Here is a 25,184-nt window from a genome sequence, read left to right on the forward strand (position 1 = left end):
TGGACATTGTGATGAATAGCATACAATGTGGACGTAAGGAATTTTACAACCTCCCCAGGCCGTTCTAAAGTGCACCAGAGTTTAGGAAACACTGTATTAGAGTGACATGAAGCCCACAGGAGAGGACTCATGGAACCAGCTGGAAGAAGAAGATTATACATGAGTATAATGACTACCACACAGAGCCTAAAAATCAAAATCCTTGCTGACAGTATGTCCCACCAACAGTATCAGAATCACCTAGGAGCCTAATTTCATGTGACAATTTTTCTCGCCTCTTTGGCACCAATATGATAATCATATTACCTTCTGTTTTTACCTCTCTGTGTAAACCTCTCCTCTGGTAAGGCCTTAACTATCTGCAGGAACTATGTTCCTTAATTTTCCAGAGTTTTGGATTTCTGAACTAGTAAAACTTCTATTTTATAAGAAGTAAGACTTCTTCCCTGGCTGGTGTAGCTCAGCGGATTGAGCGCAGGCTGCGAACCAAAGTGTCGCAGGTTTGATTCCCAGTCAGGGTATATGCCTGGGTTGCAGGCCACGGCCCCCAGCAACCGCACATTGATGTTTCTCTCTCTCTCTCTATCTCCCTCCCTTCCCTCTCTAAAAATAAATAAATAAAATATTTTTTTAAAAAAAGAAGTAAGACTTTTTATAAAATATACATTTTACTTTTTAGGTTAACATTTATTAACATTTTGGGACCCATGAAAGGTTGCCAATGTTTTGTTATACTAATGACAATTTTAAAATTTTTCAGTATGGAGATAATCTCAAAAAATTAAAAATGGAACTGCCTTATGACCCAGTGATTCCGCTTTTAGGAATTTATCTAAAGAAACTCAAAACACTAATTTGAAAGAACATAAGCACCCCTATGTTCATTGCGACATTATTTACAATCACTAAGATATGGAAGCAACCCAAGTGTCCATCAGTAGATGAGTGGATAAAACAACTATGAGACATTCACATGATGGAATACTACTCAACCATAAAAAAGGAGAAAAATTTACCCTTTATGACAGCATGGACAGACCTGGAGAACATTATGCTAAGTTAAATAAGCCAGTCAGAGAAAGATAAATACCATATGATCTCATTCATATGTGGAATCTAATGAACAAACTGAACAAAAAGCAAGATAAAGACAGATTTATCGACAGAGAGCAGGCTGACAGCTCTGTGGGGAGGTTAGCGGGAAGGGGGATTGAGCAAAAAGGAAAAAGGACTCATGGACATGGACACAGTGTGGTGCCTGCGGGGGTGAGGGAAGAAGGAGTAAGGAGAATAAATGGTAATGGAGAAAATACAATAAAAAATAAATGAGTAAATAAATAAAAATGTTAAAAATTACTATCAATCAATATATTTCAAAAGAAAAGTCACTTTAACTTTAAAAAAATTATGGGATAATTTCAGAATTTAAACTTTAGTTTTATGAAAAATGTTCAGCCTTGTCTTTACTTTGCTGAGGTTTCATCATAGCCCAGGGTCTAGTCCAAGCACTAGGATTTGTGAACCACTGCAATAAATCAAAATAAAAGAACCTCAAGCAAAGAAAATAATAAATTTTCTGGTTATTATGGAATATAAGCTACCATGGTACAACATAAGGAATGTGAGTTGACAGAGTACAGAAAGTACCAATTAAGAGAGAACTAGGAAAGACATTATAATGTTGGACTAGAGCCTACCCAATGTAAATTTCAGGCAGTTCACCTGTTGGAACTTGGCTTGAAATATCCATCATCCATCCTCATGATGCCACTGGCCTAGTGAAGTCATGAAATAGTCTAATATTCTGTGACTGGAACTGGTCTCTGTCTGCCTTACACTTATCTTGGAACTCACATGACCATAGGCTAGTAAAATCAGTAAAAATAGACCAGAGGGGAGAAGGGAGGGAATTTCAGGGGAAAAGGGGAAGGGTTTACAGGAATAAATATAAAGGACACTTGGACAAAAACAAGGGGGGTGGGAATGGGAAGGAGGTGGGAAGGGCTGGGGGGGTTGGCTGGGATGGGAGTAAAAGACAGAAAACTGTACTTGAACAACAATTAAAATAAAAGAATAAGATAAAAAAATAAATATAATACTTTGGTAAATGACTTCTTAAAAAAATAATATATATATACACTAATGGTTGTGCGATACACTGAGCAATAAAAGAAGGAACAAAATGATAAATGTAACTGTCTAGATGAATCTTAAAAATATCTTGCTGAGTGAAAGAAGACAGACACAAAAGACACATATACTATATGATTTCATTTACATGAAATTCTTAAAAAAGACAAAACTAATCTAGAATATCAAAAAATAGATAAGTGGTGATCTGGGGCTAGGGATAGAGGGAAATGCCAAGAAAAACAAAAAAGAACATTTTAGGGTCATAGAAATGTTCCACATGTTGATTATAGTGGGTGTTAAACATGTGTATACATTCATTAAAACTGATTAAATTATATACTTCAAATGGGTACTTTTTATTGTATATAAATTATACTTAAATAAAGCTTATTTTAAAATAAATATGTGTATGAACACATATATGTGTGTATACATATATATGTATGTGTATGTGTGATTCTTTTTAGAATTAAAGTTTGGAAATATAAAGAAAGATATGGCTGCTTACCCCATTAAAGTGTGTATGTGTGAAGTTTTATATATAACCTCAAAGCCCATGAGTCCCAGAAGAAGAACCTCATATACATCTGTATAGACCCAGTTTTGTAAAATCTGACTATTAGACTGAGTGTGTGCACACCTTGTCTATAATGAGGATAAGAAGAGGATTAGTCACAAATGCATAGTTTTGTAAGGAGTGCCTGGGAGCAGGTGGTGGCAATGAGGAAAGAGAGCCATACTTTGCTAATATAATCATTAAAGTTCCTTGTAGCAAATGTATTAAGTATGGAAGCTTTCCTTTTTTTTATTGTTGTGCAATTACAGTTGTCCCCATTAACGCCCTGCCCCCTGTTACTCTCCCCCACCCTCCCCTGCCCCCCCCAGTTGTCTTTTTCCATGGGTTGTTTATACATTTCAATTAGGAGCTTACCCTCAGCTTGATGCTGTAGATTGTAAAACTCATGGGCAATAGTATCAGCCAGCTTCTCACACCATTTCTTTGATGGACAAAAAATTAATACTGAATGGTTATCACGAACAGTCTCATAGCATAAACTAACAACATGGTCTTCATCTCCCTAAGAAAGAAAAAAAAAAACCACTCTAGTAGTACTTCAAAACATTTTCACATCAATTTAAAGTCAATAATTTTGCTTCATAAGGAAATTTTTTTCTATTCAAAGGCATAATAAAAATCAGTTACAAAGTTAATAACAAACAATGAAAAAAGAAAACAAGAAGAAAAAGAAATAAACTTCCTTATAATGCAAGGTGAGAAAGAAATATTTTCTATTCACTTAACTAATATTTATTGATCTCCAACCCTCAAACAATGAGGATATAATTGTGAGCAAAAGAAAGTCAAAGTCCTATCTTCAGGGGTTTTAGGTCTCACTGGAGAAACATGTTAAAGTATGAAACAAATAAATGTAAAATAAAATCATTTGTATTTCAAAAGAGAGTTTTATAGATGTAGTACATTTTATAGATGTACTATAAAAGAGAGGTTTGTGGTGTTTTGATGCTTCATATTTGACATAAATTTGATAGAAAGATCTGAAAGAAAGGTTTCCCTGAGAAAACGATGATTTAGCTGAAATGTGAAGTGGGGGCATTATCTCAATATAAGGTAACTGAGCAACAGAGGAAACATTTCGGGCAGAATAAGAGCATATGGGCCAGGGGTGGCCCAGTGAGTTCTCAAAACTGGAAGGTCAGTGTGTGTAACTGGATTAATTAATTCATTCATCCATTCACTCACTAAACAAATATTTACTAGGTGATGGATACTCTTCTAGGCACTGGAAATGAAGATCAAAGCAGAAAAAAAAACTCTGCCCTCAGAGTGTTTCCACTCCTGTAAGAAGAGATAGATAATAACAAAAACATGATAGGTAAAACCCATGATATGTTCAATTTTGAAAAGTGCTAAGGAAAAAAATAAAACAGGGAAAATAGGGATCAGGAAGAAGAGGACACTAATTTAGATAAGGTGGCCAGGGAAGGCCTAAGAAAGTGAACATTTGAGTAAAGGTCTAAAGGTGAAGGGTAAAGTATACTGATACCTGGTGGGGAAAGGATTCCAGACAAAGAGAACCTGAGGAGGGAGATTTGTGGCATATTGTGGAATAGCAACGAGGCTCTGGGGGGGGTCAAAAGAAATGCAGTAGATGAGGTCAGAGCACTAGGAGGGTGAGTAGCCCTATAGGCCACTATAAAGACTTTGGCCTTTGTTCTAAATGAAACAGGGATCCATCACTAGTTTTTTTGGAGAACGGTTACATGATTTGATGCTAACTTTAAATAGATTACTAGCTCTTGATGTAAACATAGATGGAAGGGGCCAGGCAGAAGCAGACAGAGCAATTAGGAGGTTTTTTTAATAATTTGGGTAAGAGTTGAAAGTGATTCAAAAAGGGCAGAGGCATATACACATGGTAATAGAAGAAAAGGATTAATGAAGAGTAAGTAAATGTTTACATACATAATTATTGAGGCACAGTCAGGTGAAATTTGGATTACAGAGCAAAGCAACAGAGTACGATTCCACAGCAGGCGCCTGGAGGCTGCAAACACACAGCTGTGAGGGCACTGAAACGTGCGCTTAGTCCTGACCCCAGCTCTAAACTTATCCTTCGCTAGTTCAGTATTCAGAGACACAGGCTTAGAAAAATACTGTAAACTAAAACTTATTAAGTGTATTTAGGGGTATGGGAGGGAATTCAGCATTTATCAATCACTTTCTAGATGGTAGCCAATTTTTAAAAATCATATTTCATTCTTATAACAATACTAAAGATAGGTATTATTTCTCATTTTATACACAAAGACACTACATTCAGAGAGGTTTTATGATTCAACTTATATCACAGCTATATCAAGTATCTATTAAGTATTAGAGGTAGGTCTGTCTGACTCCCAATATGATGGGTTTTTTCCCACTCTACTATATTTATAATCTATCATCTAACAAAAATTTAATTTTCCACATTATAAACTGCTTCTAATGTGGAAAAAGTATTTAGAATAAACTAAGCCAGAAGAAAATTTTTTCCCAGTTAAAAAGAAAAAAAATCTACAAAATTAGTTATTATTTTGTATTACTTATAGAAAATGATAGTCATTTAAATTTAAATCAAAGGTACAGGTATGTTTCCTCTTTTACCATCACCGCCAATTCTTTAAGATGAAACCAATAGCTTAATATTAGTAATGTTTCCTATAGATATGTAATGCCTATTCAACTACTTTGCAATTCCTACTTCACCTAACTCAAAAACTGTAAACTTGCTAGAAAACAAAATCGAACACAAAGCACTGGTGGTGGTGAGGTAAAAACACTGACTTACCTTCACCTGGAGCATGGGCTGAAATTCCCTCACAAGCTTCATTGAAGAGTCATATATGGAATTTCCAAGCTTTACTGACTCCAACAATGGGACAGGACGGAAGTCAGTGTGATAGAGCTCAGCATTCAACCAGGAAGCCACAAGCTCCAAATTAGGAAGAGTAGCACTCATGCCTACAATCTGCATGGCGTACGGTGGAGGACTGGCTAAATTGGCTTGGCTGTGAAGAATAAATGAAAACGATGTTAAAAGATAAATAGTATTAATTACCAATAGTACCACCAACAACATTCTTGGTCATGTCCTTTGGTACATCTATGCATACATTTCTTCAGGGCATATACCCAGGAGTGAAATTACTAGGTCATAGATGATCTTCAATTTTCTCAGATAATATTAAACTGTTTTCGAAAAAGACTACCAAAGTGTTAGCCATTTTAGAAAGAGTGGTAATACCTCATGGAAGAGGTGATTTGCATCCCCTCCACTGCTCATGAGATTAAGCACAGCTTCATGCTTATGGACCACTTAGATGCCCTCTTATCTGTCCAAGTTCCTTACCCATTGACATACTGGGTTCTGTTTTCTTCTTATTGATTTGTAGAATATTTTTAATGTTCTGAATAACGACTTTCCTTTTCATTAGATTTGTTTTTATCTTTGTTTCTTTCTTTTTACTTTCTGTGACATTATTTAACAATTCTTTTTCTAAGTTCTTGAGAGATGATTCATTAATTTTTCAGTCTCTCTTCTTTAATAATATATACATTTTATACTATCAATTTCCCTTTAAGAACACCTTTTGCTACATTTTACAAGTTCTTTTTTAAGATTTTATTCATTTATTTTTAGAGAGAGGGGAAAGGAGGAAGAGAGGGAGAGAATCATCAGTGTGTGGTTGCCTCTCATGTGGCCCTCACTGGGGACCTGGCCCACAACCCAGGCATGTGCCCTGACTGGGAATCGAACCAGCAACCCTTTGGTTCTCATCCCATGCTCAATCCACTGAGCTACATCAGCCAGGGCTTTTTTTTTTTTTTTTAAAGATTTTATTTCTTTATTTCCACAGAGAAGAGAAGGAAAGGGAAGGAGAAAGAGAGGAAACAAAACATCAATGTGTGATTGCCTCTTCCACACCCCATGCCGCAGAACTGGCCTGAAACCCAGGCCTGTGCCAGGAATTGAACCTATGACCCTTTGGTTCACAGTCTGGCACTCAATCCACTGAGCCACACCAGCCAGGGCTACAAGTTTTGTTAGGAGATATTTTTATTATACTTTCAGTTCAAACTATCTTCCAATTTCTGTTGTGGTTACTTTTTTGACTCAGAATGGGTCAAAATTTGTTTCTTAATTTCCAAACACATGGGCATTTTCTAATTATGCTTTTCTTATACATGTTTCTAGCTTAATTCCACTGTTGTTAGAAAATGTATTTTAAATAACTTAAGTCCTTTAAACTACATTGCTTTGTGGCCCAGCACACAGTAAAATTTTTTTGGAAATGTTCCATGTATAACTGAAAAAATATATATATTATGCTTGTATTTGGAAATTGTTCTACATTCATGCATTAAGGTCAAATTTGCTCATTGTATTCGTTATAGGCCTCCTGATTTTCAATACAGATGATTATCTACACGTTTTTTACATACTGCAAGAGATGTGTTAAAATCTCCCTAAACTAAGAGACAAGAGCTCCCAGATTGAAAGAATCTTTGAGTACCCAGCACATCAATGAAAATAAACCTAAACAAAAACACATCAATGTGAAATTTCATAATACTGAGGAAGCTCCTAAAAACTGTCAAAGAAAATAAAAATTATTTAAAAGATAAAGGATTAGCATGGCATTAGAATTCTCAATAGTTACAAGAAAATAAAGAAATGTCTTGAAAACTCTAAAGGAAAAAAATTTTTAACCTTCACTTTTATACCTGGACAATCTCTCAAATAATTAATTTTAAGGCATTTTCAGACATGCAAAGTTTTAAAAAATTTATACCCATAACAGCTTGTACACTGAAATAAAGTGAAAATTCCTGAAAGATGTTCCCATCAAAATGAGGAAGGAAATCAAGAAAGAGCCAGGAGATCCCAAAAGAGGGGACTCTGACTCACACAAAAAGCTACTGGAGTGAATGATGAGAAGAAAAGATCCCAAAAAAACTGATATGCAGCACATAATGTAAATTAACCACTTATCTAGATTGGAACAGCTCAGAAGGCTTTAAGAGAAACTTCTCCAAAAAGATGAATTTTGTAGAACAGCATATGTATTGGAACCTATTAGGTGGAGATTTACACAGTGGAGAGGCTGGGAATAAGCCAGTAACAAGAACATAGGAAAACAAAGCCTTCAAACAAAGAAGGTAAGTTAATTTCAGAGAATAAAATGTCACTTAGAAAGTAAAGGTAATCATCATATACTCCATGGCTCAGGTGACAGTGGCATTTATGTAGTCATAATGGTGTAACTGAACACTGATCTCAGCAGAATTATGACAACTACATTTGGCAAATGGGAAGATGATGAGAGAATGAAGAGAGATGGGGTGGGGAGAAAATGGGTGGGGTGAGTAAATAAATAAAAAAGAGCTAGATCTTCATTTTCCATAGTAAGAAGTCAACATATAATATTAAAACTAAAAACTCAAGTAGTTGCATTTAGAGATGCCGCTGTGAATAAAATGTTTATAAAGCTATAAAATTTGAAAGTAGTTACCTTTGCAAAGTATGGAATAAAAAAATGTTACTTTTCAAAATTAGCCTTGACTACCTAAGTAAGATGTGTGTGTACCGGGAAATAACAACAACAAAAAAAACTTGGATAATAATTCTATCATACTCTTAGTCTGAACTCCAGCACCTTGCAGTAGGAAGGTCACCCAGTGGGCCTGTGGGCCAGGGTGGGGCTGGGCTCACCACCTCCAACTCCCCTCCCTGCAGAGCTTTGCCACTGAGGAGCTCTTCTGCTCCTGGAGAACAGACCAGAGGGGTACAGCAGCCTTTGGTGACCCAGGGCGGGGGTGGGCATGACTCTGCCATCCCAAGTTGTACAAGGCACAGAAAAATAATAACTATTATTATTATTCTATCATAAAAGTGGTAAGCAGTCAGAAATTTAGGAATGCTTACAAAATAATCTAAAATACTTCTCAAGTTTTAAGTGGTTGTTTTGGAACAAAAATGAACTACTGTATGTGAATTTATGCTAAAAAATACTACTCCCCTTTAATTTATGTGGTTCATATGTATTATTCACTTTTTTTATTGATTGATTTGAGAGAGAGAGAGGAAAAGAGGAGAGAGTGACAAGCATTGATTTGTTGTTCCACTTATTTATGCATTCATCGGTTGCTTCTTGTACGTGCCCTGACCAGGAATTGAACCTGCAACCTTGACACATCAGGAAGATGCACTAACTAACTGAGCTACCCAGCCAGGGACTCACTTTTGTAGATTATTTTGCAACACTGTTCAGAATCTCAGGAGTGTAGTTATTTCATGTACTCACCAAGATACTGACTTCTGAGTAATGTAACAAATCTTGGTCAGCAAGAGTTCCAGCAGATACCCTCGGTGAGAGTCTCCCAGCATGTGCAGTTCATCCACAACCACAATTCCTAAAGAGATTTTCCAGATACTAGCTTTTACAGAATTTCACAAATCCAAAAAGAATTTTAAGGACTCAGTATCTTATATCTTAAACAATCATTAGCTATCATTAAAATATATAGTAAGCCATGCAAATTTCTAATCATAGAACAAAAAGCAGATTCCACATAATGGACAATTCTTTTCCAAGATATTTCAGATAACATAGTGATCCTACTACAATGTATTCTGGATCTAAAAATCAACGACTAGCTAAAGTCAGGGCTATTTCAGGGAAAACGCCTCTGATTACTTAAACATTAATTGATAACCTTGTAGAAGTATAATTACAATAAGATATCAAAAGCATGACAGTTATTCAGTATACTAACTTTTCTATGGGAAAAACAACCAGGGCAACCATACTGTTGTTAGAAATACGCTAAGAAAAACAGAATCAGATCAAGATGAAAGAAATTATTTTAAGGGACATTTCTTTTTTATTATGATAGGTTAGGGAGTCACCCTACTACAAAGCATAAGTATGATCACAATACTCTTCTGCGGTGCTTGGAGAATCAAATCAGTCTATGTACTTGAAACAATGCTAAGAATTACTAAAAATTTAGTATCAACCAATGCCTTCCTCAGTTAAATGTTTTCATAACATCATAATTTCCACATGCACTGGTGTCTACCCAACAAATTCTTCCCATCAAAATCAAGATCTTTTAAAGGACTTTGTTCAAGATGATGGCTTAGGTAAACATGGCTCGCCTCCTTGAACAACCACATCAAAATTACAACTAGAATATAGAATATGTATATTACACTCAAAACTGTCAGAAGTCAAGTTGAATGGAAGTCTTGACAATGATGGAATTAAAGAAACCACATCCATCCAGACTGGCAGGAGGGGCAGAGATGCAGAAAGGGTTGATCCCACATCCACCTGTGCTGGATTAAAATTTGGGAGGGATATCTCATCAGTGAGGAGTGCCACCACACCAGGCACCTCAACCCAGGGTCCCAGTGCTAGGAAGATAAGCCCCCATAATTTCTGACTACAGAAAAAACAGTGGGTATTGAGTCAGAGGAAAAAACTTCTGGAGTCCCAAGTAGCTCCTCTTAAAGAACCCACCTATGGACTTACTCAGACACTCCCTCTGAGCTCCAGAACTGGGGTACCAGCTTGCAAAGCACCAGTGGCATACTGGGAGAAACTGAAGTGTCTGGCATCAAGGTGAGCAGAGGAAATTGTCTCTTTTCTGAATCCTCCCCCAACAGAGCCACAGAACCAGCAGGTGGGTGCCATATCTGAGATTCCATCAACCTGGCTAACACTATTTGCCCTGCCCTGGAGATCCACCCTGCCCTAGAGGCTCCATTCCATGCAATTCATAGCTGTTAACAGTGGCTCTTCCATATGAATTGCTGCTCTTGGCTCATGCTTTGAAAATTCTTAAATCCTTTCAAATAAGCAACAGCTGGCCTCCAGTGAGCTCACAACCCCAGTACCTCTTGCTAAGTGGCTCCGGGCCCAACACCAGCAGTAACCAGCCTAGATTCACAGCTTGGCTTTGCCCAGGAATTGCCAAGCTCAGCACAAATTGCTATATAGTTCAGGCAGTGTAGCCCTGGGGAAAAACACAGGTGGGGGCTGACCTTGACCTGCACCACCTGGGAAACCCCAGGGCCAGCCCACCCAGTGAATAGCTACAAACCACAATGGAGAACCAACACCCTGCCCCTGCACAACTGATTCCCCACAGAGGGTAGCGTTTGGTGGTCAGTGGTAAAAGACATTCCTTGCAGCTGACTGGCCTGGGTAAATCCCTCCCATAGATCTGCCAACAGCAACCAAGGTCAACTACAAGAGGAAGGTGTACTCAGCCCACACAAAGGGCACACCTGGAGTCCCCAGCTTGGGTGTTAGGAGAGGCTGTGCCACTGGACCCTACAGGACACCTACTACATTAGGCCACACTACCAAGATATGCAGTCAAAGCAGCTCTACCTAATGCATAGAAACAAACACAGGGAGGCTGCCAAAAATGAGGAGACAAAAAACATGGCCCAAATGAAAGAACAGATCAAAACTCCAGAAAAAGAGCTAAATGAAATGGAGAAAAGCAATTTATCAGATGCAGAGTTCAAACCACTGGTTAAAAGGGTGCTCAAGGAACTTAGTGAGGACCTCAGCAGCATAAAAAGATGCAGTCAGAAACAAAGGACACACTACTTGAAATAAAAAACCCTTTATAGGGAAACAACAATAGAGTGAATAAAGCTGGTAATCAAATCAATAGTTTCGAACATAAGGAAGAAAAAACAACAAGTCAGAAAAAGAAAACAAAGAATCCAAAAAAAAAAAAAAGGAGAGGACAGTGTAAGCAGCCTCTGGGACAACTTCAAGCACTACAACATTCACATCACAGGGGTACTAGAAGGAGAAGAGAGAGAGCAAGAAATTGGAAATCTATTTGAAAAAATAATGACAGAAAACTTCCCTAATTTGGCAAAGGAAACAGACATGCAAGTCCAGGAAGCACAGAGAGTCCCAAACAAGATGGATGCAAAGAGGCCCACCCCAAGACACATCATAATTACAATCCCAAAGGTTAAAGATAAGGAGAGAATCTTAAAAGCCGCAAGAGAAAAGCAGTTAGTTATATACAGGGATGTTCCCATAAGACTGTCAGCTGATTTCTCAAAAGAAATGTTGCAGGCAAGGAGGGATTGGCAAGAAATAGTCAAAGTAATGAAAAGCAGGGACCTACAGCCAAGACTGCTCTATCCAGCAAAGATATCATTTAGAATCAAAGGGCAGCTCAAGAGCTTCCCAGACAAGAAAGAACTAAAAGAGTTCATCATCACCAAACCTTTCTTATATGCAATGTTAAAGGGACTTATTTAAGAAAAAGAACCAGACCAAAACTATAAACAAAAAATGGCAATAAATAAATATCAGCAATTGAATCTAAAAAACAAACTAAGCAAACAGGAACAACAGAGACAGAATCATGGATACAGAGACCATATTGATGGCTGCCTGATGGGAGGGGGGAGTGTGGGAATGGGCAACAAGGTGAGGGAATTAAGAAGTACAAATAGATAGTTACAGAGTAGCTATGGGGATGTTAAGTACAGAATAGGAAATGGAGTAGCCAAAGAACTTATATGCATGACCCATGGACATGAACAATGGTGTGGGGATTGCCCGAGGGAGAAAGGGGTGCTGGGTGGAAGGGGGCAAAGGGGGAAAAATTGGGACTACTGTAATAGCATAAATAATAAATTATAATTTTTTAAAAATCAAGATCTTTTAGACTATTTCCTGACACATGGCACTCCTTTTTCTCATCAGTAAGATATCTCCAAATTATATGGTTTGATGAGTTATTTTAGTACTTATTCACTCATTCATCCAAAAATATTTATTCTACCTAGTATGGCAGGCACTGTGCTAGGTATATTGTATATAACACTTAATAAGATTCTATTGCAATCCTCAAGATATTTAAAGCCCAATGGGGTGACAAGAAATGACAATTCTGACACAAATTGGTAGATGAGATTTCTCTCTCCAAGCCTTATAGAGCAGAGCACATGTCCCTGATTTCTGATTTCCCCACTGCTACCCTACTGCAACTTTATCATTTAAGTTCACCAGGATCTCAATTAGTAGCTAACTGATATTCTTGCGGTACTATTGCTGCTACAACCATTTTCTTCTTTTTGGCACCTCAACATAGGGGCCTTTCCTAAGTGGGGGGAAAAAGCATTAAGGTAGAAAATCTTCCTAGAGTCCCAAGTTCAAATAAAGTGTTAATTTCTGTAGCTCCCTACCATTTCCCTGCTAAAAGGTAGCCCCTGGGCACAGGTCCATTCTAGATATCATAGCACCAAAATATAAGGAATACACATATACACTAATTGCAGAGATGGCAGATCCAGCCTCAGCTTGCTTCCTTCTATTCCAGATAAAGTTCAGACAGGAAAGAAGCAATGAGAAATGACTTGAGGGTCCGAGGATATCCTCTGTGTTTTGTAAAAGGTAAAAATACAAGGAAGCAGAATCAATAACAGCAGAACACAAAAATTTTCCCTACAGACACAGAGTTCCTAACAGTACAGATGTCAACACCCACTCCAGAAACAGGTGACAAACTATAGAAGAAAACATGGGACATGTAGAAATCACAACAGCTCTACTCCATTCCATCAAAAAAATAGCAACAGGAAATATTTTCTCACCTAACAGATCCATCTTATTTTCTTCTATGAGACGATTGATCAGACCATTGGCTCTCTCAATTGTGCAGACAGCAACATCCAAGGAATTGAAACGCCATTTTGGAGAGGTACTGCCCATATAACCATCTACTTTTATTCCTACTTCCTGGAACAGACTCTGAATTGAGTAGGAAAGAACAATACTGGTGAAAACATTTGATATTCATGAATTGTAAATTGGTTCTATCCCAGAACATAGACATAAGTTTCTAACATAAATAATTATCAGATTACTGTTAGTCATTCCTGGACAGGACACACTGGTTCTTTCTAGAATCATATACTACTAAAAAAAAATAAATAAAGCTTAAAATTGAAAGAACTTAGTACAGAATCATATAAAATTAACTATGCCATTTAATGACAGCATTATCTAATCATAGTTCTAAGAGCTGTTTATAGAAATTAAAATTGGAGAAAACTACCACAAGCACTAATACTTCTAATCTAACAAAAGAAAACAGACACTAGCTTTCTTTAATGCTAATGTCACACTTTAAAAAACAAATTTTTACTTCATGAGGAAATTATCTCATTATCCCACTAAGTTTTACATAATTGAAAAGTTTTCAAAATTCAAATGCAGTGAGACTTTGATATGAACTTTTTTTTTTTAGTTTAACTTTTAACTAACATACCTTCTCAATAAAAAGGATCCTTTCATCATTTTGTTACTTTGGTCTAAGTTTAGAGGATATTACCATGGCCTCCAGGTTTGGCCTCTGAAATAACTGTTGAAAAGATTTACAGAACCATAGAACTTTAGAACTTTTCATTCAGTAAAATACTTCTGTGTGTCTGCTGAGTTAACCCACAGTACTAGGGTTAACATCCTTACTTGACCAAAGAAAAAAACTGAGGCCCAGCAAATTATGTGCCTGGCCTGAAGACATAGTGGGTAGCAAAGCTGGGACTAGAACCCAGATTTTTTTGGACTACCAGTACAACAATCTTGCCATCCAACAGCACATTTTTCACTGCAGAAATCACAGTAATAAATTTATTCTATTTAATGGAACTTCATATTTGTAAAAATGCCTTAAAAACCTGGGAGCATCATACAAATGAAAAATGTTTTTCATTTTTGCAGAACAGAGGAATTGACCACGGGCCTAGAGCTCTTCATACGCACTAATGGCTCTTGTTCTTCATCCCTGACGTGTTCCCAAACAGCCCTCAGTTAGGACAGGACACGCTTCCTGAAACACTCTTTTCTTTCCATGCTCAGTATAGTCCTACTCTTCATTTAAATACTGATTCTTAATTTGCACATTTATATAGCAGAAGTATTCTATTTACTTCCTCAAGAATAGTTCATCAATTTCAACACACTGTTCACCAATTACTTTTCTAATTTGATGGCCCTTTCTCCTTCATGCAATAATACAAAAGTTTCCCTTCATAGATGGTCAACACTTAAAGCTACATTGAGATGTAAATCTGACCTGCTTTTATAATTGTTTCATATGAGTAAAGCTACGGCTGCTAATAACAGGCTTTATCACAATTCCAAAATTAGTTTAAGAACATTACCTGGAGATAGTATTTCTTCTCTTTAGCCACAGAGACAAAGGGCAGAATAAACAAAGCTTTCTTCCGCATTTCCAAAACACGCTTCAAAATAAGTAATTCAGCAACAAGAGTCTTTCCGGCACTTGTAGGAGCTGAAACATATTATTCCACAAGGTTCACAAAAAGAAATAATACTTGATATACTGCATTAATGAATGTTCTAAACCATATCCAGTAACTACAGAACCTAAAACTATCATATCATTAAGGCCCAAAAGTATTTGAAACATTTATACCCTTAAATGCCCAACTTCATTTTTTTCTTTTTATTTCTTTCCTTTTTAATTTTTTTTTTTTTGGTGATTTTAGAGAGAGAGAAACCTTGATTTGTTGGTCCACTTATCTATGCATTCATGGTTGGTTCTTGTATGTGCCCTGATGGGGGATGGAACATGCAACCTTGGCATATTAGGCAATGCTTTAACCAACTCAACTACCTGGCCAGGGCCAAATGCCCCAACTTTAAACCAGCTCTCTAGCTGGATGATAGCTAGTGGGCAGTGGGGGTGTGGGGAGGGTGGGTAGAGGAATTGAGAAAACAGGAAAAAGGACTCATGGACATGGACAACACTGGTAGAGTGGAGTATAAGGAGACTAAATGGTAATGGAAAAAATACAATAAAGATTAAATGAATAAAAAAAAGAAGCTAGCTCTCTGAAGTCTCACACTGAAAATAGGGAATTATTAGACAAATCTTTTTATCAACAATAAATGACAAATATCATTGATTACCTAGCTTGTACTTGAAGATCCTTTCCTTTCAGTACTAAATGGCTAAAAGCCCTTCTTTGAGGACACAGATGAATAACTTTATTATATTGTAATAGGAGCTATGATGTAAGTTAAGGGAGAGGAGCCATAAGGAAGTTTATGGAAATGAAACAGAAGTTATGAGAAGGAAGAAGGAAGGGAACAGGCAAGCAATGCCAAGCAAAAGAAACAGTATGTTCAACACCTGGAAGAAAGCCTGGTGTGTTCAGATGGCAGGTAAGTTATTTAGAAAGCCTAAAATATAAAACAAGTAGGGGAGTGCAAAAAAAAGATATGAATGTGCCACATAAAAAAGAGTTTATAAACCCATCATGTAAGGAATTTAGAATTTATACTGAAAGCAATTCAGAGCGACAAGTAAGTTTTATGAGAAGGAGTGACAAGATCATATTTGTACTTTATAAAGATCACTTTGACTGCTGGAGCAGAACAGAAGGAGAGAGAAAAAATAAACTAGTTATAAGGCTATTGCATAATCAAGAAAAAAGATAATAATGAGCATAATCTAGAAGAGATAGTAATCTAGATTGCATAATCTAGAAGAAAGATAGTAAACTAGGTAATGGACCTAGAAACAGAGAGCAGTAACCAGAATCAAGATACTGGAAGTTACAGACACTGGACTTGGTGATTGACAACAATTGGTGACTGGAGTTATAAATGACACTCAAATTTTGGTTAAAGTATTTGAAATGGTCAGACCATTCTACCACTACCACTAATTACCACAAGTTAGCATTTTCTGTATACTTTCTTCTTCTTCTCTTCCTTTTTATTGAATTTATTGGGGTGACATTGGTGAATAAAATTATATAGGCTTCCCGTGTACAGTTTTATGATACATCATTTGTATAACAACATGTAGATATTCACCACCCCACGTCAAGTTTCCTTCCTATATACCTGAAACGGTTCTAAATGCTCACTCATGCTCTCTCTCTAGCAATATGCAAGCTTACACAGCCAATACACGGTATGGACAGTTTTCAAACCCAAACAGTCTGACTCTACAGCCTGAGCTCATACCTACTGATAAGTGTCTATTTTTTGCATCCATAACAAAAAATCTGGAGGACTCACAATTTCAGAGAAAACTGACACAAAAGAAGGTCATCTTACCAATTAATTAGTTTCTAACATCAGTAGAATTTAAAAAGTTTAAAAGTATGCTTGTCAGAGTTGCCCTTGAAAGCCCATATAAATTTCTTATAAAGTATATTACATACGGTTTTATGTATTCAATCCTATACAAGCAGGTCAGTTTATAAACATACAATTTATAATGTCCACACACTGAAGAGCAACTGAAACAGATTGAAGGAAGAGCAGATTTACATCTCCCATTGCACACTCACTCTGGGACATATGTTTGTTGAGGAGAATGGCAAATGGAATAGTTCTCTTTGTGTGCTTTTCTTCCCTTCCCCCCACCCAGACATATAATGGATTGTGCATAATTTAAATATGCTTATTATAATGAGACTCCACTTTTCATATATATTTTTAAGACTTTCTCTAATTGTCAAGCACTGTCTCAACCAGCTTTAAAAAATCAAAACTACCTCAATAGAGAATTATTTACATTAATAATATCTTTAAAATAGAGAAATTAATTTGCACAAATTTGAATACCTGAATAAACTAAATTCTTTCCTTCCAGGACTTGTCCAAGCAAAAGACATTCTGCTTGCCATTTAAACATCTTTCTTACACCAAAACTGTGATATGTCTCCAGAACCACTGTAGGAAGTCCCCAATTTGCCAATAGCAGCTTGTCTGTTTGATCGTTGGGATCGGTTTGCTTGCATTCCCCTTTCAGGAAAAAAGAAAAAAATATATTAGTTGAATTTAATTTAAAGATGACTTCAGTAGGTAAGCCTCCACTGTATTTTGGAATTCCTCTGTGTTGGAATGAGGCTACATAAAGCACACCTGACATAAAGCACGACCAGGTTAAGGATCTGTGGAGTACTGGGCACTATTATGCGTCGCGTTTTGGCCAACTAGGAAGCTGTTTCTTAAAGACCCAGAAACCATTTGTAGGCTACTATCAGGCAGTCGCTAAACATAAGCTGGAAGCAAGTTCGTGTGTGAACAGAAAGTGACCTGCTGCACCAGGCCCGAGTCACAAACTGAGAAAGGGACTAGAAACCGACCGAGCAGGTCGTGCAAACAAGCAAGCTCCTCGCGACGAGGACATCTTCCTATCTGCACACCTCGCTAGCTGTCCCCAAAGTGCCTGGGAATACCTGCTGGACTGCGGCTGCCGTCCCTCAAGCTGCGTCCTAGGCCGGGGGGCGGGCTCAGCACAGGCTCGGAGGGGCGCAGGTGGCTGTCACGGCTGTCACAGCTGTCACTGCTGTCACTGCTGTCACCGCTGCTTCCCAAGAAGGAATCCGAGCCTGATGTTGAACGCCGCCGTTTCCCTCTCCAGCGCGAAAGATTCATCGCGAACTCTTCTCGGCTGTTCAGGGACAGCCACAGTTCCAGCGTCCTCCCGTTTGGGAGAAACCCGGCGCTGGGGCAGGTGTGGCCGTCATCTTCCCGCCAAGGCCTTCAAACTTGGGCCTCCCAGCCCAGCCGGAACCATAGAGTTCTCAGTGATGACAGTAACCTGAGAACCATAGAATCGTGGGGAAAGAGCGGCTCTCGCCGGTGTCTTAGACCTCCAACTTGCGTGGTTGGTTAGTGTGAGAGAACCAATCTTAGACCTAGGTTAAAAGAGGTAGGGAAAAAGACTTTGCGTATATAATCTGCATTTATAATCAGACCGGCCTAAAAATTTTCTTTTTGTCCACTTCTTGTTTGAATAGTAAGATTTGCTAAGCTCATAAATGAGCTGCCCAGAATAGGTAGATCAGGGAAGTCTTCTCAACACATTGGTATATTCAAAAAATCATTACACATTATGTGTGCAAAACATACGAGTGAAACCTAAGATTTCTAAAGGAGTACAATCTGCTCCTCTCTCCTAGCATAGGCTATGTTTATTTACACAATGTCCACGTTGGCCATCACACACTGTGAGTACTAAGTGATGGATAGTTGGGGACTGCTGGCAGATGGACCTCTTAGATGGTTGTATGAATGCTTCAAGGAAGGAACCCTGGATGTATCTGAGTATCATTGTGAACCAATAGCTTATTAATGGACCTGCGTTCCACATATCGGCAAAGTAGAATCAAACGAGCTCTGGACGTAAGCTGCTGCTGGTTAATTACCTAGTTACACAATCCCCTTCACCAAGCAAATCTAGTAGGTGAAAGGCCTACCTTGAAGAGGCTGTGTTAAAAACCTCAAAAGGACCAGTCCAATAAAAAAGACTAATAGAAGTCTGGGAAATAGCACTTGAGTGTCAATAATCTTGTGAAAACCTACCCTTTTTTTTTTTTCAATTTTTTTTGAACAATATTCTGAATTTCCACAAGATGGGGATATTACTCTATAAAGGAAACGTTTTCCCCAGTTATTAGTATGCATTCACTCACTGAACTCTCGACCTTTCATTGTGCTCGGGACGCTGGGCATATAGCAGGCAAATGACATGAAATGGCTCCTACTGTCAAGGAGAAAGAACCTAGAGGAGACGGACATTAAACTAGTTAATTAGCTAATTAATTCCTTTAAATTATACTAATGCTCAGGCAGAAATGAACAGAATGCTGTCCAAGAAATAAAAGGGATCTGCCCTGGCTGGCGTAGCTCAGTGGATTGAGCGCGGGCTGCCAACCAAAGTGTCGCAGGTTCGATTCCCAGTCAGGGTACATGCCTGGGTTGCAGGCCATGACCCCCAGCAACCGCACATTGATGTTTCTCTCTCTCTCACTCTCTCTCCCTCCCTTCCCTCTCTAAAAATAAATAAGTAAAATCTTTTAAAAAATCATAAGAAAAAGAAACAAAAGGGATCCTAATTTAGATTGTAATCAGAGAAAAACTTTCTTAAAAGCAGTTTAGCATGGGGTCAGTGCAACTCTGTAGCCAATCAGTTCAAGTTTAAAGACTTAATAGGTGTGTGATCTTGAGCATTTGCTTAACTCCTTTGTGCTTCGTTTTCTTCACCTATACAATGGGGATCATAATAGTAACAACCTATTTGGTTATTGTGAGGTCTAAATAAGTCAGTATGTGTAAAGTGTTTAGAACCATATTCTTCACACAATAAGTACTATTCAAAGAAAATATTTAAATGTTCTAGTAGTGCTCCCAATATAAATCCAACATTTTGATGGGAAAAGAATAAACCAAAGAAGTTTTTCATATTATACTGTTTTTATTTTGTCAACTATGATCAAGTAAGGAAAATAATTAGGAAGGGATTGCAAATAGTGTTTTATGTCATCCTATAAAAAGCCTAAAGAATATTTTATAACTTACAATTTATTTCAAACTTTAAACACCTGTTTCTATTTTTATTAACCCTTAGAGAAGTATACTTTTCAAAAATACTAAAGAATTCTTATATTAATAGCTACTGTAATAATTAATACTAATGCAGCAGAAGTATTTCCCAGCTGTCTTTTGTGTCTGAATATATGTGCACATATTTTCCACCAGTGTGACCTGGAAGAGGTACCAGTTTTGAACTGCTTTAAACTTAATTTCTGGGTTAACTTTTTTTTTTAAAGATATATAAGTATAGAATAATTGAGACACACAGAGCCAGCTTTGTACAGGCTTCCAGCCTCACCATCTCAATCTGCAGAACAGTATTTCTCTGTTTTATTTACTGAGGGAGTTGCCCTTCTTGGGTTTTGGGGATTTTTGATCTTACCTTTCATCCAGTTAGGAAAACCAGACTGCTGTCTTCCAGAATTCATAATTCATTAAAAGCCACACTCTAGACCACCAGGGGTCAGCAGAGATCACTATAGAAAACTTTGGCTCTAATGCAGGGGTGTCGAACTCATTTTCACCTGGGGCCATATCAGTCTTACAGTTGCCTTCAAAGGGCCAAATGTAATTTTAGGACTGCATAAATGTAACTATTCATTAACTGTTAAGGAGTTGAAATTATATTCAGCCCTTTGAAGGCAACTGCGAGGCTGATGTGGCCCCTGGTGAAAATGAGTTTGACACCCCTGAAAAGAATAAGGCAGACTTGAATTCAGATTGGCTTCACTGACAAAATTTAAAATAAGAGGCTTAAATTAACAAAGAGCTCTGGAAAGGACCTATTTCTTCACAATGACCCAACAAACTAGTTGAAATGGCTGACTTATGGATGGGGATGGAAGCAAAATTGAAATAACTTCAAAAGTCTAGGTTAAAGCATCAGAAAGCTAACTTAAAGGTGGAAAACTAAACAATGAATGCCTGAGAGAGACTAAGCTAATTAAATATGTACGAACACACACTTGTAACTTCCAAATTTATATAAAGGTTTGTTTCCCCACTTTTCACATGGTAATACTGCCTATTGCCTGTGTGGTAAACACTAGGCAGATACAATGGAAAAGACAGATGAGCAGTAAGCCTGGGAATCCTAAATATGCGGTTTTTAGAATAGATATAGCCTTTGATTAGATGGAGAAGAAATGAGTACTCCGCCTAGGGAAAGGTTATCAAAAGGAGCCGGGTGGAACCCCATTCTATTTGCTTGGGGTCAAATCACATCAAAGCAATCACTCCAAGTCTTCCATTTAGGTCTTTGAGTGTAAAGATTTTACATCAGCCCTTAGTGATTCAAAGAATTTCTCTAGGTGTTACTTTTTTTTTTCTTTGATACCCTCAACCCCACCCCTTTATTATCTAGACAAAATCTTCCCCAAATCAGCAGCAACAAATGAAAAATGGGACAGGATTTGCTGTAGCCAGTTGTTAGGGTAGACAGACAGGCCACAAGGCCTGGTCAGGGATGAATTTTTGTTCCTGTCTTCTTTTTGCATTTCACCATTACCTCTTTCCCTAATTCTCTCCTCATTCTCATGTATTCACTTTCCTCTCCTTCCCTTTCTGTTTACATTTAATCACTACTAAGACAGTATACTCTTATGTATAATAGAATGCAAAATTTTACTTTTAATAGACTCAGATCCTCCATAGAAAAAATTATTATGGTAAAGGAAACCTTACATTTAACTAGTTTTTATGTTAATAAAATGGCCTTTAAAGTGACTCATAGGTGTTCTTCAGTGTGACTTTTAATATATATTAGACAATCTTCTGAGAATGAATTGGTATATAAATACATCTAAAAATTCTATCTTTTTCCTTTTTAAAGTGGGACCAATTTACAAAGACCACATCTTCACTGCCTATTTTGACAGCATGCATGTCCTGGGTTATGTCAGTGACAACCTGAAGGACAAGGACACACAGATCCTCCTCTCCTATATCACCTCACCTACAAGGGCAAAGCAAGAATGTTTCTTAGTTCAGCAAGCCATGGGCATCTCATCATCTGCATTACAAGCCATGGAATTTGGCTTTTATTCTTTAGATATTGGAAAAGCACTGAAGGGCAAGAAAAAAATATGTACTGGTTTGGCCAAAAAGTTCTTTTAGTTTTTTCCCTACAATGGCTCTAGTTGTGCTTAGTTGTCTTTAACTTCATTCGAAACAATTTTGTACGATTGTATTGTGACAGCTGTCATAGCAGCATGCATTTATAAAAAACTTATCAAAATTGGTGAATTTTTGTGCAGCCAAATTGAAGATGGAAGAAAATACACATTACTTTTGGTATATTATTCTTTATCATTTCAAGAAAGGTAAAAAATGCAACTGAAATGCAATAAAAGATTTGTGTAGTTTATGGAGAAGGCACTGTGACTGATTGAACATGTCAAAAATGGTTTATGAAGTTCCTCGGTACTACTGACATTTTGGGCAAATAATTCTTTGCTGTGGGGCTGTCATATGCATTGGAAGATATTTAGCAGCACCACTGGCCTCTATCTGCTGGAAGGCAATAGCAGGAGACAGCCAACATACTCAGAACATCCAAATCAATAAAGTTATTGGTGAAAATGAAAAGTTTCTTTGATTGTACAGAAAAATCTAAACGGACTTTTTGGCCAACCCAATATCAATTACGTGAAAGGATGTCCTAGGTCTTGTATGGAGAAAAAAGTGATGTAAAGGAGCAAAAGCAGAACAAAGGAAATGAGTTATAAAACTACTGCTATCCTCCATTAAATAAATATTGGTGGCTTTTTGGTAACAATGAAAATGATGAAAATGATCAGGTTGTGTATCTGATAGTGTATTGTTTCAGATTGTGTATTGAAAGTAGGTTGCTTACAGATTCAATGTAGGGTGCAAGGGAAAGAGAGAGGTCAGGGGTAATTTTTTAAAAAACTGAAAGCTCTTTGGCACAATTCAGCTGACCATTGCATTTCAATTTATGTCTGCCTAGCTGTTAGGTTGTACATTAATTTGTTTCTATTAATACATTTCTGTGCCTACATGAGCCAAGAAAGTAACATAAATGAGTAAAGTGGTGAATGGGGATGGTGAAAAACCAGGTGTTATTTTTTTTTTAATTTGGAAATTGCATGTGGCAAAGACCAACAATAGTTGACCCCTAATACTTACATCTTCTTGCATAGTAACAAAATTCCAAAATCTCACTTAGTTTAAGCTCATGGCCATCCAAAACCAAGACTATAAATTAGGGCTTGGTCAGGGAGGCTGAACTAAATGAATGATAAGAGATATATAAAGGTACTAGAACTTGTAAAACTGGGAGACGGTGAAGACTGCTTTTGTGCTCCTGGTGGTAGGCCTGAAGGTGCTGCAGGTCAGCAGAGCTGGCCATAGGGAAGGAGGCGAGATGTGAAGCAGGGAAGAGGGCTGATAAATGAACCTGCCAAGACAAACTGAAGTCCACAAGTACAAACAAGAAATCTCATTTGGCTCTCACTGCCTCCTCTTCTCAATGGAAAAAGTAACAAAAAATTTGTAGCCATCGTTAATTTACTATACAGATTTATTTCTTTCCTTTCCTTGAAGTTAAGCATGGCATGTGACTAATAGCCAGTGAGCACTTTGGTGTTCACGACGTGTCTAGATGAGGATTAACACACTCACACGCACACGTGCACACTCTTTGGGTTTAATACGCCTCCGGAATCTAAGCATTGGCTCTAACCCATTCTCGAAAATTTTTAGATACTACATTTAAACTATATTCTGCCTCTGTCTCCTCTAGATCTCTAATTAGAAGTGTGTTACTCCCCGGCCCGGCCGTGCACCCCGGAGCGGCGCTCCCAGAGCGCCCACGGGCTGCGGAGCTGGTTTTGCAGAGGGGGAACCGCTTGACTGCTGCGCAGCGACGAGCGGTTCGCCTGCAAGGTGGGTAGGAGGGAGGACCGCCGGCTGTTGGAGCCCCGGGAGCTGGCTTGCGCACGGTGGGGCCGCCCGCTGGCCTTCCTGTTGCAGCTGTACGTGCGTGCGGCTCTGCAGCAGCACCCACACCTTCCACCGCGGCCGGTTCCTCCCCACCTGCTGCGCGCGGACCTGCGCGTTTTTAGAAATCAGCCAGCCAGGGAAAATAACTTTTACTCTTAGGAGCCGTCTGCTGAGGATCCTCCCCCAGAGAAGGAAGAACCTGTGCGCCTCAAGCTCAAGTCCGAGCCTCATCTCTGCAGGGTGTGCAGCTGTTTAGGCCCCAAGACGTGTTCTGGGTGTCAACAAGAGTATTACTGCAGTAAGGAGCACGCGACTCTGGACTGGAGAGCGAGACTGAAGCAGGCCTGTAGACAGGCAGGTAATTTGCCCAGCACAGTTCCAGACCACAACTTCCTTTTTCCAGAATTGGACATAGTAATAGAAACAGAAGATAAGACTAGACCTGAAGTTTCAGAAAAAGAAGCCGAATCGGAGATTATAGGGAGCGTGGCTGAAGCACCTGAGGAAGAATTGGATTCCATGGCAAAACATAAATCCGGGGAAGATAAAATTTTCCAGAAGTTTAAAACTAAAATAGCCCTGGAACCAGAACAGATCCTCAGATGTGGCAGAAAGATTGCCCCAATCTGGATCTTTGGTGAAAATATCCCCCAATTAAAGGATATTCCAGGCTGTCCCTGTGGTGCCAGGAGAATATTTGAATTACAGGTCATGCCTCAGCTGCTCAACTACGTCAAGGCGGACAGACGGCAGGAGTGCGGACTGGGGCGTCCTGGCCATCTCCACCTGTGCTGGAAGCTGCAGCCTGGGCACTGGCTACACAGAGGAACCTGTTTGGAAGCAAGATATAACAGCTACACCTTAAAAACAGCCTCGTAAAGCCTTAACAATGCTCGTAATCTCTTAGACATTGCAATTCCAGTTTTAGGACTTTATCCTAAGGAAATAATTACCAATATACCAGAGAGAAAAGTACAAAGATGGTTTTTTTTTTAGGCATTGGTTATGATGTCTAAATATTAGTGAAACAAAAATGTCTAGTAACAGGGAATTATGTAAATTTTGGTGTATCTATCCAGTGGAAGACTGTGCAGTTTTAATGATACAGAAAT

At 38.2% G+C, this 25,184-nt stretch overlaps 1 protein-coding gene and 1 pseudogene across 2 annotated transcripts in view; one reads left to right on the forward strand and one right to left on the reverse strand.

Annotated features, from left to right (window-relative positions):
- Nucleotides 1-18,276, reverse strand: part of POLQ (DNA polymerase theta) — a 119,127-nt gene extending 100,851 nt beyond the window's left edge. For both annotated transcript variants that reach the window (XM_045852024.1, XM_045852023.1), the window contains exons 1-7: nt 17,970-18,276; nt 17,353-17,532; nt 14,910-15,040; nt 13,338-13,494; nt 9,001-9,109; nt 5,484-5,703; nt 3,065-3,212 (exon numbers count right to left, since the gene is read on the reverse strand). In XM_045852024.1, the coding sequence (XP_045707980.1) occupies nt 3,065-3,212; nt 5,484-5,703; nt 9,001-9,109; nt 13,338-13,494; nt 14,910-15,040; nt 17,353-17,532; nt 17,970-18,168 (1,144 nt within the window). In that variant the 5' untranslated portion in view covers nt 18,169-18,276. The remainder of the gene's footprint in view (nt 1-3,064; nt 3,213-5,483; nt 5,704-9,000; nt 9,110-13,337; nt 13,495-14,909; nt 15,041-17,352; nt 17,533-17,969) is intronic.
- Nucleotides 18,277-22,501: 4,225 nt separating this feature from the next.
- LOC123827444 lies at nt 22,502-24,937 on the forward strand (annotated as a pseudogene).
- The last annotated feature ends 247 nt before the right edge of the window (nt 24,938-25,184 follow it).

The sequence above is a fragment of the Phyllostomus hastatus genome, unplaced genomic scaffold (genome assembly GCF_019186645.2).
Source record: "Phyllostomus hastatus isolate PE091 unplaced genomic scaffold, TTU_PhHast_1.1 phas_contig_86, whole genome shotgun sequence".
Taxonomy (NCBI): domain Eukaryota; kingdom Metazoa; phylum Chordata; class Mammalia; order Chiroptera; family Phyllostomidae; genus Phyllostomus; species Phyllostomus hastatus.